At 47.3% G+C, this 17189-nt stretch overlaps 2 protein-coding genes across 2 annotated transcripts in view; both read right to left on the bottom strand.

Moving 5' to 3' along the window:
* LOC121291981 (uncharacterized WD repeat-containing protein all2124-like) overlaps positions 1-1525 on the bottom strand; it is a 40003-nt gene extending 38478 nt beyond the window's left edge. Inside the window, exon 1 of the mRNA XM_041213692.1 lies at positions 1448-1525. The gene's annotated coding sequence lies outside the window, so the exon portion shown is untranslated. The remainder of the gene's footprint in view (positions 1-1447) is intronic.
* A 5227-nt stretch (positions 1526-6752) lies between these two features.
* LOC121291985 (nucleoside diphosphate kinase homolog 5-like) lies at positions 6753-14666 on the bottom strand. The gene is made up of 5 exons (XM_041213697.1): positions 14289-14666; positions 12898-13103; positions 11886-11986; positions 9771-9889; positions 6753-6968 (listed from the first exon to the last, which is right to left on the bottom strand). Exons 1-5 carry the CDS (start codon positions 14403-14405, stop codon positions 6876-6878), a joined length of 636 nt encoding a protein of 211 aa, XP_041069631.1. The 5' UTR covers positions 14406-14666; the 3' UTR covers positions 6753-6875.
* Positions 14667-17189: the final 2523 nt, after the last annotated feature.

The following is a 17189-nucleotide window of genomic DNA, read 5'->3' on the forward strand; positions in this document are numbered from 1 at the left end:
TGACCAGTGAGTGACCAGTGAGGGGGTGTAGAGTGTCCAGTGAGTGACCAGTGAGGGGGTGTAGAGTATCCAGTGAGTGACCAGTGAGGGGGTGTAGAGTGTCCAGTGAGTGACCAGTGAAGGGGTGTAGTGTCCAGTGTGTGACCAGTGAAGGGGTATAGAGTGACCAGTGAGGGGGTGTAGAGTGTTCAGTGAGTAACCAGTGAGAGGGTGTAGTGTCCAGTGAGGGTGTAGAGTGTCCAGTGAGTGACCAGTGAGGGGGTGTAGAGTGACCAGTGAGGGGGTGTAGAGTGTCCAGTGAGTGACCAGTGAGGTGGTGTAGAGTGACCTGTGAGGGGGTGTAGAGTGTCCAGTGAGGGGGTGAAGAGTGTCCAGTGAGGGGGTGAAGAGTGTCCAGTGAGTGACCAGTGAGGGTGTAGAGTGACCAGTGAGTGACCTGTGAGGGGGTATAGAGTGTCCAGTGAGGGGGTGAAGAGTGTCCAGTGAGTGACCAGTGAGGGTGTAGAGTGTCCAGTGAGTGACCTGTGAGGGGGTGTAGAGTGTCCAGTGAGTGACCAGTGAGGTATAGAGTGTCCAGTGAGTGACCTGTGAGGGGGTGTAGAGTGTCCAGTGAGTGACCTGTGAGGGGGTGTAGAGTGACCAGTGAGGGTGTAGAGTGAGCAGTAAGGGGGTGCAGAGTGACCAGTGAGGGTGTAGAGTGACCAATGAGTGACCTGTGAGGGGGTGTAGAGTGACCAGAGTGACCAGTGAGGGTGTAGAGTGACCAGTGAGTGACCAGTGAGGGGGTGTAGAGTGACCAATGAGTAACCAGTGAGGGTGTAGAGTGACCACTGAGTATTCAGTGAGGGTGTAGAGTGACCAGTGAGTGACCTGTGGGGGGGTGTAGAGTGACCAGTGAGTGACCAGTGAGTGACCTGTGAGGGGGTGTAGAGTGACCAGTGAGTGACCTGTGAGGGGGGTGTAGAGTGACCAGTGAGTGACCAGTGAAGGGGTGTAGAGTGACCAGTGAGTGACCTGTGAGGGGGTGTAGAATGACCAGTGAGTGACCAGTGAGGGGGTGTAGAATGACCAGTGAGTGACCTGTGAGGGGGTGTAGAGTGACCTGTGAGGGGGTGTAGAGTGACCAGTGAGTGACCAATGAGGGGGTGTAGAATGACCAGTGAGTGACCTGTGAGGGGGTGTAGAGTGACCAGTGAGGGGGTGTAGAGTGACCAGTGAGTGACCAGTGAGGGTGTAGAGTGACCAGTGAGGGGGTGTAGAGTGAGCAGTGAGGGTGTAGAGTGACCAGTGAGTGACCAGTGAGGGGGTGTAGAGTGACCAGTGAGTGACCAATGGGCTGAGTGCCCTGGGGGTCAGAGGTAACGAGCCTTTATCTCTGATTGGCCAACAGGAGGTCCCCTGTCTAGTGGTCCCAATAAGAAGCCTGACTATTCCCCCACATACCCACCTTCCGGCCCCAGCCTGAGTGACAGTCTCTCCGGTCTCCTCAGCTCCGCGTCCCCGGCAACCGACCGTTAACAAAAGCGCATGCGCGCCGTTGACCGGGGAGGCGGGGCGAATCGTGGACGCATGCGCACTGCCGACAATGCCCTCCGTGTATGCGGGCAGAGATGTTCCCTCGTCTGTCGTTGATGCGCATGCGTACCAGTGGGAGTGAGTGGGGCCATTGTGTCTGCGAAGTGTGTGGTCACCTCTTTCTGCGCATGCCTGTATTAGTTTAAGCCCCGCCCTGGCAATCATGCGCATGCGTGCTGTCACCACGTCCATCTTTTCCTTAAACAGCGCGTGCGCACAGACGAGGTGAACGCATGCGCAGTCTTCCGTTTGGCTCCCCGGGTGTCAGCACATGTCAGACACACGCTGACTTGGTGATTGAATTGATTTTGTACAATCAGCTTTCCATTACCCCTTGGTCATTATAATCACCAAACCTATATTCTTAATCAATATCTTTTTGCTGAAAAAAGACCTTGTCAATGCTTTATGTCTGCACCGATCAGGACAATTTGCAAGAATACCAAATTTAAAGAGAACAACAAATCAAACTGCATGAGAAGAGAGTGCTGACTGACATTATGACCATAAGATGTAGGAGCAGGAATAGGCCATTCAGCCCATCGAGTCTGCTCCACCATTCAATGAGATCATGGCTGATCTGATAATCCTCAACTCCATTTTCCTGCCTTTTCCCCATAACCCTTGATTCCCTTACTGGTTAAAATCTGTCGATCTCAGCCTTGAATATACTTAACAACCCAGCCTCTACAGCCCTCTGCGGTAAAGAATTCCACAGATTCACTACCCTCTGAGAGAAGAAATTCCTCCTCATCTCTGTCTTAAATGGGTGACCCCTTACTCTGAGATTATATCCTCTGGTCCTAGACCCTCCCACAAGGGGAAACCACCTCTCAGCATCTACCCTGTCAAGCCCCTGAAGAATCTTATATGTTTCGATAAGGTCACCTCTCATTCTTCTAAACTCCAATGAGTACAGGCCCAACCTACTCAACGTCTCCGCATAAGAAAATCCCCCCATACCGGGGAACAACATAGAAAACCTTCTCTGGGCTGCCTCCAATGCCAGTATATCTTTCCTTAGATAAGGGGACCAAAACTATTCACAGTATTCTCGGTGTGGTCTAACTAGTGCCTTGTATAGTTTTAGCAAGACTTCCCTATTTTTATACTCCATTCCCTTTGAAATAAAGGCCAATATTCCATCTTCCTTCCCTATTACCTGCTGAACTTGTATGTTAGCTTTTTAGGATTCATGCATGAGGATCCCCAAATCCCTCTGTGCTGCAGCTTTCTCCATTTAAATAATATTCAGCTCCTCTATTCTCCCTGCCAAAGTGCATAAGCTCACATTTTCCCACATTATATTCCAGTTGCCAAGTTTTTACCCACTCACTTACCTTGTCTATATCCCTCTGTAGACTCTGTGTGTCAACCTCACCTATTTTTGTGTTATCCACAAACTTGTGGCAAGTGGACTCTTTTTGATAGAGGCGTTGCCATGGAGAGTGCACCAGTTAACTGATAACTGACAGTTAACTGCAAGCGTTGTTTAAATTCAAACCAGGCAGGTTAACTCTGATTGGTCAAGACATTGCCCTGGGGAATGAACCAGGGAACGGCTGTTTCTTATTTTGTTTAGTTGATAAAGGCACAATGTGTGTACATCTTCTTTCTGTCCGCAAAGGACAGGGTCCTGTGTATTAATATATGTAGTTTCTTGTATGCATAAGTTAGCCACGCTGTGAGCCCAACTGATAATCTTAAATTGGCTGCCGGTGTAATTCTTAGAACAATCAGGATTGTTTAGTAAATCTTGTCCAATCGCAGAATCACATCTATTGTTGGACACTACATTTTGAGTTTTGCGAACATGGGCTAATTGGGTATGTTCAGTACTTTGCCTGTTGCGAACAGCCAAAGGGACATGCTGTTTGATGTGATCTGCTAGGCTATGGGAAATACGGCTTACATACCTAGCATCAGACCGGCACTGAAATTCATACGCCACATTACTCATTTGAATGATAGGCAGAACGTCTTTTTGGCTTGACGGCAGCATCCCATTAATGGCGAACACCACTCATGTTGCTACTGCATAGTGGCAGCGTGAAACAGCTAGCTTCACCTGTTGCTCAAATTTTTGAGATACCTTGACCTTCCAGGGTAATCTGAGGTAGACTGGGCACTTTTTGGACTGAAAGTGGTGGCCTAGGCCCATTCATGAGTTTATGTGATATACAGCAAGCAATGATCTGATCAGAGTAGCCATTATCTTGCAGGATGGCTTTGATGCGCCCTACTTCAACATCAAGCTTTTGCGGTGAGCGAACGTTTCAGGTCCTATTTACAAGGCTGCCGATAAGGCCAATCTTATAGCACATGGAACTGTAGGAATCCCAATGCATATACTGACCAGTGAATATAGGCTTACATAGACAGTAGTAGAGAAACCATTGGCAGATTTCTCAGCTAGCATGTCAAGGCCAGGGAGCTTATTTGACTGGTCCATTTCAAAGGTGAATTTAAGCACAGGATGGAGCCCATTGAGGTGCGTAAGGAAATTCTTACATGCAGCTGCAGATTCAAATATAGCAAATGCATCATCTACAGATCGAAAATATGCAAGGGGGAGGAGGTAAGGTGTCACTCCATCGAAAATGAGTTTCTCGTGGAAACCAACAAAGATGTTTGCAAGAGCTGGGCCTAGAGGGGATCCCACAGCAACACCATCTATTTGGGCATATATGGTGTCGTTAAAACTGAACTCACTTGCACGAATTGCTGAGTTCATAAGCTCGATGAATATTATTCACACAATGGTGACAATTCTAGATCACCACGATATAGTGCTGCAGTGCAAATATCTGGCTTTCTTGAATGGTACATTGGTGAATAGCTTAGCAATGTCAAGTGAGCACATAGACACAGCACTGCTATTGATATGTAAGTCCTGTGTGGTCTTCACAAATGTGGAGGAATCCTTCACCGTGTACGTGGAATACTTGCTCATAACTGATTGTAACAACTCAACCAACCATTTGGCCAATTCAGTTTGTGCAGAACCAGTCATAGATAAGACAGAGTGTAAAGGGACATCACTATTGTGTGTCTTGGACAGGCCGTACATATATGGCACAGTGAGCCAAGAGGACTAATCCTATCATATATATCACCCGGCAGCTTGTTACTCTTTCTCAAGTCTAACAAGTGTGTTTTTAGCTTCCTTTCCAGCAAGGCTCTCTGGTCATGCTGAACGACAGGTCCAATGGATAAAAATGGTGTGCATTTTGTTGGTATATTCATGCTTGTTAAGGATGGCTCTCCAGTCCCTTTGTCAGGTTTACGGGTATGTATATCTGGGTTGGCTGTGAGGCCCTGCCATGCTACCAGACATTCGCATCATTAATTGCACTGCCAAACTGCTTCTGCTTAAGTGAGTTGACAGTGCGGGCATGTTTCAGATTTGTTTATGGTACAGTCATCTATTGAGGCAATATAGCGGCCTAAATGGATCAAATCAAAAAATGTAAGAAACTTGTGCACCTCAGACCAAGCGCAGTGCAGGGCACAGCGTAAATTAGTAAATTACTAATCTGTTCAATCTCATCTCACAGAAACACTCGCTCAATCCTGGGACTGTGTCTCACTTTAGCGTTATCGATAAGCTTGGAAATGAAAACTAGCACAACCTTGGGTCTAATACACTCTCGGAGAAATTTGGTAGATAGCTTACTATGATACATCACAGGAGGAGTCCATTCAGCCCACTCCTGTCGTTACCCTGGTGCCAGCTGTAGCAGTTGGCAAACCCAGGTGGTGTATGATGATTGAAGTAGTACATTTCTGGCCCACCTTACAATCTTTTTAATGAAAAAAAAAGGCTTCACCCAGAGAGTGGTGAGAATGCGGAGAGGATGGACGCAGAGAATGCGGAACTCACTGCCTCAGGGAGTGGTTGAAGTCAATAGTGTAGATGCATTTAAGAGGAGGCTAGGAGAGCAAATGGGGGCACAAACACTGGCATGTTTCGGCTGAATGGCCTGTTTCTATGCTTTATATCCTATGGAATCCAGTGAAATGGTTAATAGATTTTAAATCTATCATTTCAACTGAATTTAGATGAGGTATCTCAAATCAACCCATGGGGGTGATAAGGTTTGGGAATAATTCATTCCATTGGATAAACAAAAAGGTACTGAACACGGTTTATATGCAATCTGTATGAAATTAAAGACTGAATCAGTTGTCAATTTCTTATATACTTTAAATTAGTATGAACACATGGATGTGTATTTATAAAGTTACCAGGTCCAACATGTTGTTACTAGGGAGATGGTGGTGCAAATGTCATTGGACAAGTACTTCCGAGGCCCAGACTAATGGTCTGGGGACATGAGTTCAAATCCCACCACAGCAGTTGTTAAGTTTAAATTAAATTAATAAATCCAGAATATAAAGCTAGTTCAGTAATGGTGATTGTTGTAGAAACCCATCTGTTCACTAATGCCTTTTATGGAAGGCCCTTACCCGGTCTGACCTACATGCAATTCCAAACCCACAGGAATGTGGTTGACTCTTAACCGATCTCTGAAATGTGATAGCAAAGCCCTCAGTTCAAGGGCAATTAGGGATGGGCAACAAGTGCTGACCTTGCCGGTGACACCCAGGAAGAACCCAGTTCGAGTGGTCTGCAAATCCTGTCGAGGAGGGAGAAACGAGTTCATGCTTCTGACAACTGGAAACTTCAGTTTATATAGAATCTTTCACAACTTCAGGACATCAGGTAACACGTCAGAGCCAAAGAAGTACTTGTGAAATGCAGTCACCATTATAATATATGAAATACAGCAGCCAATCTGCACAGCAAGGTTTTAATGATTCTGGCCAGCAAGCGTGGGAGAAATGTCTTGCTCTTGTTTGAAATAGTGGCCATGTGATCTTCTAGGGCCAGCTCAGAGGGCAGACAGGGCCTTTCTTCAAAGGCAACACCTCCAACAGTGCAGTGCTCCCCTGGTCATGGTCATGTGTGGGACCCTGAGGTGCACAGGTTGCAGGCCTTGTTTCCCTTCAAAAGTACCTCATTGGCCTTGAAGTGCTTTGCGATACCCGGAGGCCTAAGGAGGCGCTATATAAATTCAAGCTCTTGATTTCCGTGTGTACCCCAGGAAATCTCATGGGAATGGCTATGCCATTATCACTGTGGTGTGAATAATTCAACCAAGCGTGTGTCAACTGACAGCAGAAATTTAATAGCAAAAATAACTTTGAGCAACTGGAAATGTCTCAGCTGGAAACAAACCAACCCACCACATGCTCCAATCAGTAGCGGGCCCCACCGAGAGTCTGCATTTGCAGGGTCAGAAGGTGCATTCAGCGGGTTCCTTCACTTTGCCCTCATTAACAGCGGGGCTATTGGGATTGTGTGCCAGAAGCCAGTCTGCCAGCCAGATCTACAACAGAGAGAAAACCAGTTAGTCCTCTAAAGCCCCCTCCCTCCACCGGGGTACCTTGCGTTATCATGGCCGAGGAGTCTAAGCACTGCAGAGCGGGGCATCAATCCAATGGTCCCAGCTGAATTCTCTTATTTCAGCTTTAACTAGCCTCAATTCCATCTTGGAGTAGAATCATAGAATCTTCCAGCCATTCAGCCCATCACGCCTGTACTGGCTCTTTTAGAGTGCTGTCCAATTAAGTCCCATAGCCCAGCTTTTTCTCCACAGCCCTGAAAATTAGTTCTTTTCAGGCACATGACCGACTGCCTCTTCAAAGTTCCTGTGAAATCTGAGGAAAATCAGTCTAGGTTTCTGCCCCCAGTCACCATCTCGGACTCTGGTGGAGAGTCTGCGTGTGAAGTCAGGGTGGGATGAGGCTCAGTTGTGAAGTCCTCCACAGCTGGGTAGCTTGTCGGCCCTCATGGTCTGGGTTCACTAGCCATGAAGACAGGCCCCTTGGACGAAGTGGCAGAGTGTTGTAGGCACCTACGGAACTAGGCCTCAGCATGAGGAGAACAGTTATCGGAGCAGGGTGAGGGTGGGGACGTGTGCCTTCGTCTCTCTGCCTGCTGATAGAAAACACAGAAAGCCTCCAGGCTTCACCTGAGTGGAATTCTCAGAAAATTGTGGGATCAAGTCCCACGTCAGAGATTTGAGCACATTGGTCGAGCCTGAGCGGTGCTGAGGTGGAGCTTGACAGGGTGGATGCTGAGAGGATGTTTCCCCTCATGGGGGAATCTAGAACTAGGGGGCACAGTTTCAGAATCAGGAGTCTCCCACTTTACACCGAGATGAGGAGGATTTTTTTCTCTCAGGGGGTCATTAGTGTTTGGAATTCTCTCCCCCAGAGAGCAGTGGAGGCTGGATCACTGAATATATTCAAAGCTGAGTTGGACATTTTTGATCTACAAGGGAGTCAAGGGTTATGATGGGCAGGCAGGAAAGTGGACTTAAGGCCACAATCAGATCCGCCGTGATCTTATTGAATGGTAGAGCAGCCTCGAGGGGCTGAAAGGTCTACTCTTGTTGCTAGAATGACATGAGAACTCAAGATTTTTTTTAATATATTTATTCATTCATGGAATGTCAGCCCTTCTCGAGGGCAATTAGGGAAGGGCAATAAACGCTGGCCTAGCCAGCGATGCCCACATCCCGTGAACAAATAAATTTTTAAAGATTCTTATGTCTTTAGCTGTCAGATGAGACATTATCCTGAGGCCCTGTCTGTTCTTCATGCAGATGTTAAAGATCCCATGGCACTATTGCGAAGAAGAGCAGGGTGGGGGGGGGGGGTGGGTTTTCCAGGTGTCCTGGACAATATTTAACCTTCAATCAACATCATGAAAAACTGATTATCTGGTCATTATTGCACCAATGACAACACTTCAAAAGGTACTTCATTGGCGGCGAAGCACTTTGGCACACCCTATGGTTGTGCAAGGCGCTTTATAAAGGCAAGCCTTTATTTCTCCTTTTTGAAGACTGTGGAGCTCTCTTTTTACACAGTGATCTGGAATTCACTGCGTGAAAGGGGTGGCGGAAGCGGAGTCGATAGGAACTTTCAAAAGGGGGAACTGGATAACTTGTTGAAGGGAAACATTTACAGGTCTGTGGGGTTGGAGCAGGGAGTGAGACTAATTGGACAGCTACAGCTCGACAACAGGAGCAATGGGCCAAATGGCCTCCTTCTGTGCTGCATCATTTTATCATTCAATAAAACAAAGGCATTCATCACCCTCCATTTAGGCAAGCATTTAACAAGCATCATTGTGGCCACCCTGCTTAGTATATTGGGTCTAAGACCTCTGGAGTTTGGAAGAATGAGAGGTGGTCTCACAAACACACAAGATTCTGAAGAGGTTTGACAGGGTGGACACTGAGAGGTTGTTAACACAGGGACACGGTCTCAGGATAAGAGACAAATCATTTAGGACTGAGATGAGGAGAAATTTCTTCACTCAAAGGGTTTGTGAATCTTTGGAATTATCTACCCCAGAGGGTTGTGGAAGCTCCATCACTGAATACATTTAAGGCCGGGACAGACAGATTTTGGGGCCAGGATTTTTCAGATTCCCTTGCCTCCCACCTGAGGAGTTGGGGAGAATGCGTCGCTGCCGATACCGACTGCCCTGCAGCCATTTAATTCACCGCAACGTGTTAATTGGTTGGAGATGGAATTTTCGGCCCTCCCTTGGGAGGAAGTCCCTCCTCAGTGAGCTGCTGGACAATCTGACTGGCCGGCAGCTCTCCAGTCCCAGTGTGGCCAGAAGCTGCAGTGGGCAAGACTGGGATTTCTAGCAGAGCCCAGAGTTTAACTCCCGGGAGTCCAGGATCAGGTAATTGTGGGGGATCTCTGGGCGGGGAGGGGGAGGAGTTGCTGGGGGAGGGGGTGAGCACCCGGAGTGGGGGTGGTGGGGGTGGACCTTGTGTAGGGGTGGTGGTGGGGATGCCTGATGGTGAAAGGAGGCCGATGATGGGAGGGCTGAGCTGGGTCACTTTTCTGGCTCCCCTCTGTGTCACCCAAGAAATTTTACAAACCCGCTGACGGGGAGATGTAAAATTCTGCCCTTGGTCTCTCAGGGAATTAAGGGATAAGGGGAGTGGGCGGCAGAGTGGAGCTGGAGCCCAGCATCAGCTATAATCATGTTGAATGGTGGAGCAGGCTCATAAGGTCGTATGGTCTACTCCTGCTCCTATTTCTTCTGTTCCCTACACCCCATCGCCACACCCACTCCATTACTCCCCCAGACAGCTACTTACAGTTGGCTTGGCAGGTTTCTGCTTGCACATTTCAGTGAGCCCAATCAGCAGTGTGGGGTTTACAAACTTGCTGAGGTAATCTTCTGCAGCTTGGTCAGCTGGAAATGGCTCAATGGTAACTGTGGGTGTTTGGAAAACATTAGCATTTATGACATTTAATCATCTTTTCAAAAATAGGTGCAGCGTTATACCAGCTAGTGGGCAAAACTGTCCCCACCAGGCTGGATGGGGTGCTGATGGTATGCTAATTATATTGTTAACATGGGTAAAGGTTATTGTTTAATTAAGTACATAGGGTACTTACAAAGGGAGACCGCTGGGACACTGGGTTGGTAGGTAGGAAGCAGACCTAATAAATGCTGCATTCTGAGAATAAACTTATTATCAATAAAAGTATTACTGTCTAGTTTCATTCTTCACCAACTGGTTTGGGCTTGGAATAACACGTGGGGTATAGTGATTGCGGTGTACAGTGGATTGGTATAGAGTGGGCAGGGTGCAGTGTGCCAGGACTTATAATAGTCTATAATTGGAGGGCAAAGGAACATCAGAGCAGGAGCAGGCCATTCAGCCCCTTGAGCCTATCCCGCCATTCAATAGGATCATGGCTTATCCAAGTCTGTATACCTGCCTTTGCCCCATATCCTTTAATACCTTTGGCTAACAAAAATCTACCAATCTCAGATTCAAAAGTAAGAATTGATCCTGCAACGATTGCTGTTTGCAGCTCAAAGTTCCAAACTTCCAGCACCCTTTGTGTGAAGAAGTGTCTCCTTACTTCACTCCTGAAAGGTCTGCCTCCAATTTTTAGACTCTTGCCCTAGAACTAGAGTTCCACTAGCAGAAATAGTTTCTCTCCCTGTACCCTAAGTGTTCCCCTTAATACCTTGAAAACTTTGATCAAATCCGCCCCTTAGCCCTCTCAATTGCAGGAAATTCAATCCTATTTTGTGTTATCTCTCCTGGTAGAATGGCTAGGGCCTTTAGCAGGCATTTAGAGGGTGGGGTGTAGAGAGAGCAGATATATCAATTATCATGGATAGCCAATCTGATATAGCCCATTTCACACCAACATGCAGAATTCAAATGATCCCCAATGGTTCAACCCCTGGTTTGACACTCAGCTAGCTGAGCTTAACCAGAGCAGTGGCAGCAACATTTCAATTGCTCTCACCCCTCTTGTCCTTTTTTACTATTCCTATCCCAGTCTATATTTGGATAATTAAGATTACTCGATAATTCTTGCACCTCTCTGTAATTTCTTTGCAAATTTATTTCTCCACATCGCTTTCACTAGCTGGTGATCTATATACTATACCAATCAATGTTATTGCACCTTTCCCATTCCTCACCTCTGGCCAGAGAGATTCTGTCCTTGACCTCTCTGGAACATCCTCTCTCTCCAGATGCCATCTTTAATCAATACTGCCACTGCCCCCACCTTTTCTTCCTTTCCTTTCTCTCCTAAACACCTTGTACCCAGGAATACTTAACACCCAGTCCTGCCCTTCTTTGAGCCAGGTCTGTTACAGCAATAATATCAGAATTCCATTTGCCAACCTGTGCCTGCAGTTCACCAATCTTACTAATCACACTCCGTGCATTCACATACATGCACATTAGTCCTGATTTAGGATTTTTTACTTTCCTGCTTAATCTACCCCATTTAATGACTTACTGTTACCTACTCTAATTCTATCAAACTCTCCAAGTATCCTATCTACCTCGATACAACTCTGATTATCAATTGATACTTCACTCCTTCCCATTGCCAGCTTTTCTCCTCTGCACTCTGAATATCCTCTCAGGTTCCCATCCCCCTGCCAATCTAGTTTAAACCCCCCCCCAACTTCCCCTCTCTCCAATCGAGGTGCAGCTGACCATGATGGCCTACTTCAGGTGAGGAGTGGGCTGGCCCCACGATCGCCTCCCCTTCCCATCATTCACACACATACAGCTCCTTCAGTACAATTGGTCATTTTTTGTATCAGCCTGGACTCAGCAGCTTTTACAATGAGAGGGTATGGAGTGAACAATGACTTTATCTCCACTATCACCCTGCCATCTACAATTATTAACATATAAATCATTTATTTTTTCTCTCAAGAAACTCACCATTTGGGAACATAAAGTTAATCTCCCTCTCTGCCGTGTTAAAGCAGTCGCTACCATGTAATGCATTCTTAATTTTATCTGTTCCATATATTGCCCTTAAACTAGAAGCAATAGATATTATTAGAATCCGATTGATGACAGTAATCAGCTCCTTCTACATATTGAATATCTGAGACTGTAACCCATAGGACTGAGGAGGCACTGACACATGGTTCTGCATCTCAAATTGACCCTTCCAAATAAGGTCCCACCTTGTACACCCCTATGTATCTACCCACCCCTTCCAAATACTGTCCCTGGGCTGTGTACATCCCTATGTATCTACCCCACCTCTTCCAAATACTGTCCCTGGGCTGTGTACACCCCTATGTATCTACCCACTTCTTCCAAATACTGTCCCTGGGCTGTGTACACCCATATGTATCTACCCACTTCTTCCAAATACTGTCCCTGGGCTGTGTACACCCCTATGTATCTACCCACTTCTTCCAAATACTGTCCCTGGGCTGTGTACACCCCTATGTATCTACCCACCTCTTCCAAATACTGTCACTGGGCTGTGTACATCCCTATGTATCTACCCCACCTCTTCCAAATACTGTCCCTGGGCTGTGTACACCCCTATGTATCTACCCACTTCTTCCAAATACTGTCCCTGGGCTGTGTACACCCATATGTATCTACCCACTTCTTCCAAATACTGTCCCTGGGCTGTGTACACCCCTATGTATCTACCCACTTCTTCCAAATACTGTCCCTGGGCTGTGTACACCCCTATGTATCTACCCACCTCTTCCAAATACCGTCCCTGGGCTGTGTACACCCCTATGTATCTACCCACTCCTTCCAAATACTGTCCCTGGGCTGTATACATCCCTCTGTATCTACCCACCTCTTCCAAATACTGTCCCTGGGCTGTGTACATCCCTCTGTATCTACCCCACCCTTTCCAAATACTGTCCCGGCTGAACACCCCCTCTCTATCTACCCTACTCCTTCCGAGGTCACTCACCTTTTGGGATGTGTCTCCTTTGCCTTTTCAGTATCTGAAGGGCCCAGCAGGTCGTTCCATTGTTTAATTGCAGACTGTCTGGTGAGCATCATAGCAACCAATGGGCCAGAGCAGAGATGGGCCATCAGGCTGGGGTAGAACATCTTCCCACTGTGTGTGGCGTAGAACTCACTGGACTGCTCTGGACTCAAGACCATTTTCCTTTTCTGGGTAAGAAAGCTGTCTTAGTTCAATAAAATCACCAGAGGCACTGCGTGCAGTAAATCAAGGGCGGTGCTCATGTATGTACACCCCCTCCATATCTACCACACCAATGCACATTATTATACTGCTGAGGTGAAACTGTGTTCACTTAAAGCCACAGATTCAAAGTGCGGTTAAGTGAACACTGCTCCAAGGTCAGTCAGAGTTCAATTGGTGCATGGTTGGGGATTGTTCATTCATTTCAGTTTGTTGTTCAGTTTCTACTTTGGTGTTTCCTTCTCTTTTAAAAAATATAAGATCTTTTTTGTACCTGTAACAAACTCAGATATCGGAGGGGGACATGGCAGAGGGAGGGGGTGAAACTGGTCTGGAGTAGCAGCGAGAAATGGGTGATACAGAGTTGGGAGCCTGTTTTACAGACGGCCATTGAAATTACCATCTTCTGGAGCATGACTAACAAAACATATCCATAACACATACACACCAGAACTCCCCCAACTCTCATTCTGACCTATAGATCAAGCAGATCGAAGGAATATAAACCAGTCAACTGCTCTCAACAAATTTTGTCGCCATTACAGGTCTGTAAAGCTAAGAGTTCAAGCAGGCGTGATAGTTTAAAATAAACCTTTCCCTGGTGTCAACTGAGCATCGGACAGCCACATCAACTGACGAATGGAGAAGGTTGGATGAGCCAATGAAAAAAGTGTGAATTTTATTTTTAAACTAAACATTAGTTGGTAGCTCGCTCCTTTCACATACCAGCGTTAGGGGGTACCATTTCAACCTGAGCTAGAGGGTTGTGGGTTTCGGTTCCACTGCAGGAACTTGAGGGAGTGCTGCACTGTTGGATGATCAGTACTGAGGTAGTGTTGCACTGTTGGAGGGTCAGTACTGAGGGAGTGCTGCACTGTTGGATGATCAGTACTGAGGCAGTGTTGTACTGTTGGAGGGTCAGTACTGGGGGAGTGCTGCACTGTTGCAGGATCAGTACTGGTGGAGTGCTGCACTGTCAGAGGGTCAGAACTAGAGGTTTTCTGCATTGTCCAATGTCCAGTATCTTCATTAATGTCAGTCAATATCTTATTTCAAAAGTAGTTCATTGGCTGTAAAGTGCTTTGGGAGTTCCTGAAGCCCTGACAGAAGCTATATAAATGAAAGTTTATATATTTATTATACCCCTATACCTGGACTATGGTGAACCCAGATTGAAGGATGATCTCCTCAATTTCTATCTCTTTGTCAACAGCATCTGGTTTGATTATCGCTAATGTGCTCTCTACAAAAATCCGAGCGCTATTCATCTTGATGCACAGTAGGGCTCCTCTGAAAGATGTTACACCTTACGAAGGACTGAACGTTTGTCTTGTTTGGTTAATGTTGAGGCTAAAACAGAAATTTAATCATATTAGGAGTTCATTTCAATGGGTTTGCAATCTTCACATAGAGGGGAGATAGTGCAGTGAAAATGGAATAATTTGCTATTTCAGGCATAGATAGTTATCAGGAATCCCAGCAGAGGGAACAGAAAGGACCTTGTTAAATCTTTCACAACACAAACTTACAACTATGGTGTTTACAGCAGAGGAAGAGGCTATTCAGCCCTTCATATCTCAACTGGCTGTTATCTAGTCTAGAATTAATCCACTGCCCTGCTCTCTGCCCATAGCCCTGTATCAATCCCAAACTAATCCCACTGTCCCACTCCCTCCCCATAGCCCTGTATCAATCCCAAACTAATCCCACTGCCCCACTCTCTCCCCATGACCCTGTATCAATCCCCAAACTAATCCCACTGCTCCGCTCTCTCCCCATAGCCCTGTATCAATCCCCAAACTAATCCCACTGCCCCACTCTCTCCCCATAGCCCTGTATCAATCCCCAAATTAATCCCACTGCCCCGGTCTATCTCCCCATAGCCCTGTATCAATCCCAAACTAATCCCACTGCCCCAATCTCTCCCCATAGCCCTGTATCAATCCCCAAACTAATGCCACTGCCCCGCTCTCTCCCCATAGCCCTGTATCAATTCCCAAACTAATCCCACTGCCCCATTCTCTCCCCATAGCCCTGTATCAATCCCAAACTAATCCCACTGCCCCATTCTCTCCCCATAGCCCTGTATCAATCCCAAACTAATCCCACTGCCCCATTCTCTCCCCATAGCCCTGTATCAATCCCAAACTAATCCCACTGCCCCACTCTCTCCCCATAGCCCTGTATCAATGCCAAACTAATCCCACTGCCCCACTCTCTCCCCATAGCCCTGTATCAATCCCCAAAGTAATCCCACTGCCCCACTCTCTCCCCATAGCCCTGTATCAATCCCAAACTAATCCCACAGCCCCACTCTCTCCCCATAGCCCTGTATCAATCCCCAAACTAATCCCACTGCCCCGCTCTCTCCCCATAGCCCTGTATCAATTCCCAAACTAATCCCACTGCCCCGCGCTCTCCCCATAGCCCTGTATCAATTCCCAAACTAATCCCACTGCCCCACTCTCTCCCTATAGCCCTGTATCAATCCCCAAACTAATCCCACTGCCCCACTCTCTCCCCATCTCCCTGTATCAATTCCCAATTTAATCCCACTGCCCATTCTCTCCCCATAGCCCTGTATCAATTCCCAAACTAATCCCACTGCCCCACTCTCTCCCCATAGCCCTGTATCAATCCCCAAACTAATCCCACTGCCCATTCTCTCCCCATAGCCCTATATCAATTCCCAAACTAATCACACTGCCCCACTCTCTCCCCATAGCCCTGTATCAATTCCCAAACTAATCCCACTGCCCCATTCTCTCCCCATAGCCCTGTATCAATTCCCAAACTAATCCCACTGCCCCACTCTCTCCCCATAGCCCTGTATCAATCCCAAACTAATCCCACTGTCCCACTCTCTCCCCAAAGCCCTGTATCAATCCCCAAACTAATCCCACTGCCCCACTCTCCCCATAGCTCTGTATCAGTCTCCAAACTAATCCCACTGCCCCACTCTCTCCCCATAGACCTGTATCATTCCCAAACTAATCCCACTGCCCCACTCTCTCCCCATAGCACTGTATCAATCCCAAACTAATCCCACTGCCCCACTCTCTCCCCATAGCCCTGTATCAATCCCAAACTAATCCCACTGCCCCGCTCTCTCCTCATAGCCCTGTATCAATCCCCAAACTAATCCCACTGCCCCACTCTCTCCCCATAGCCCTATATCAATCCCAAACTAATCCCACTGCCCCACTCTCTCCCCATCTGCCTGTATCAATCCCAAACTAATCCCACTGCCCCACTCTCTTCCCATCTCCCTGTATCAATCCCAAACTAATCCCACTGTCCCGCTCTCTCCTCATAGCCCTGTATCAATCCCCAAATTAATCCCACTGCCCCGCTCTCTCCCCATAGCTCTGTATCAATTCCAAACTAATCCCACTGCCCTGCTCTTTCCGCATAGTCCTGTATCAATCCCCAAAGTAATCCCACTGTCCCACTCTTTCCCCATAGCCCTGTATCAATTCCCAAACTAATACCACTGCCCCACTCGCTCCCCATCTCCTTGTATCAATCCCAAATTAATCCCACTGCACCACTCTCTCCCCATAGCCCTGTCGCAATCCCAAACTAATCCCACTGACCCACTCTCTCTCCATAGCCCTTTATCAATCCCCAAACTAATCCCATTGCCCCACTCTCTCCCCATAGCCCTGTATCAATCCCCAAACTAATCCCACTGCCCCACTCTCTCCCCATAGCCCTGTATCAATCCCCAAATTAATCCCACTGCCCCGCTCTCTCTCCCCATCTCCCGGTAACAAACCCAAACTAATCCCACTGCCCCACTCTCTCCCCATAGACCTGTATCATTCCCAAACTAATCCCACTGCCCCACTCTCTCCCCATAGCCCTGTATCAATCCCAAACTAATCCCACTGCCCCACTCTCTCCCCATAGCCCTGTATCAATCCCAAACTAACCCCACTGCCCCGCTCTCTCCTCATAGCCCTGTATCAATCCCCAAACTAATCGCATTGCCCCACTCTCTCCCCATAGCCCTGTATCAATCCCCAAACTAATCCCACTGCCCCACTCTC

The sequence above is a fragment of the Carcharodon carcharias genome, chromosome 19 (assembly GCF_017639515.1).
Source record: "Carcharodon carcharias isolate sCarCar2 chromosome 19, sCarCar2.pri, whole genome shotgun sequence".
In the NCBI taxonomy this organism is placed as follows: Eukaryota; Metazoa; Chordata; class Chondrichthyes; order Lamniformes; family Lamnidae; genus Carcharodon; species Carcharodon carcharias.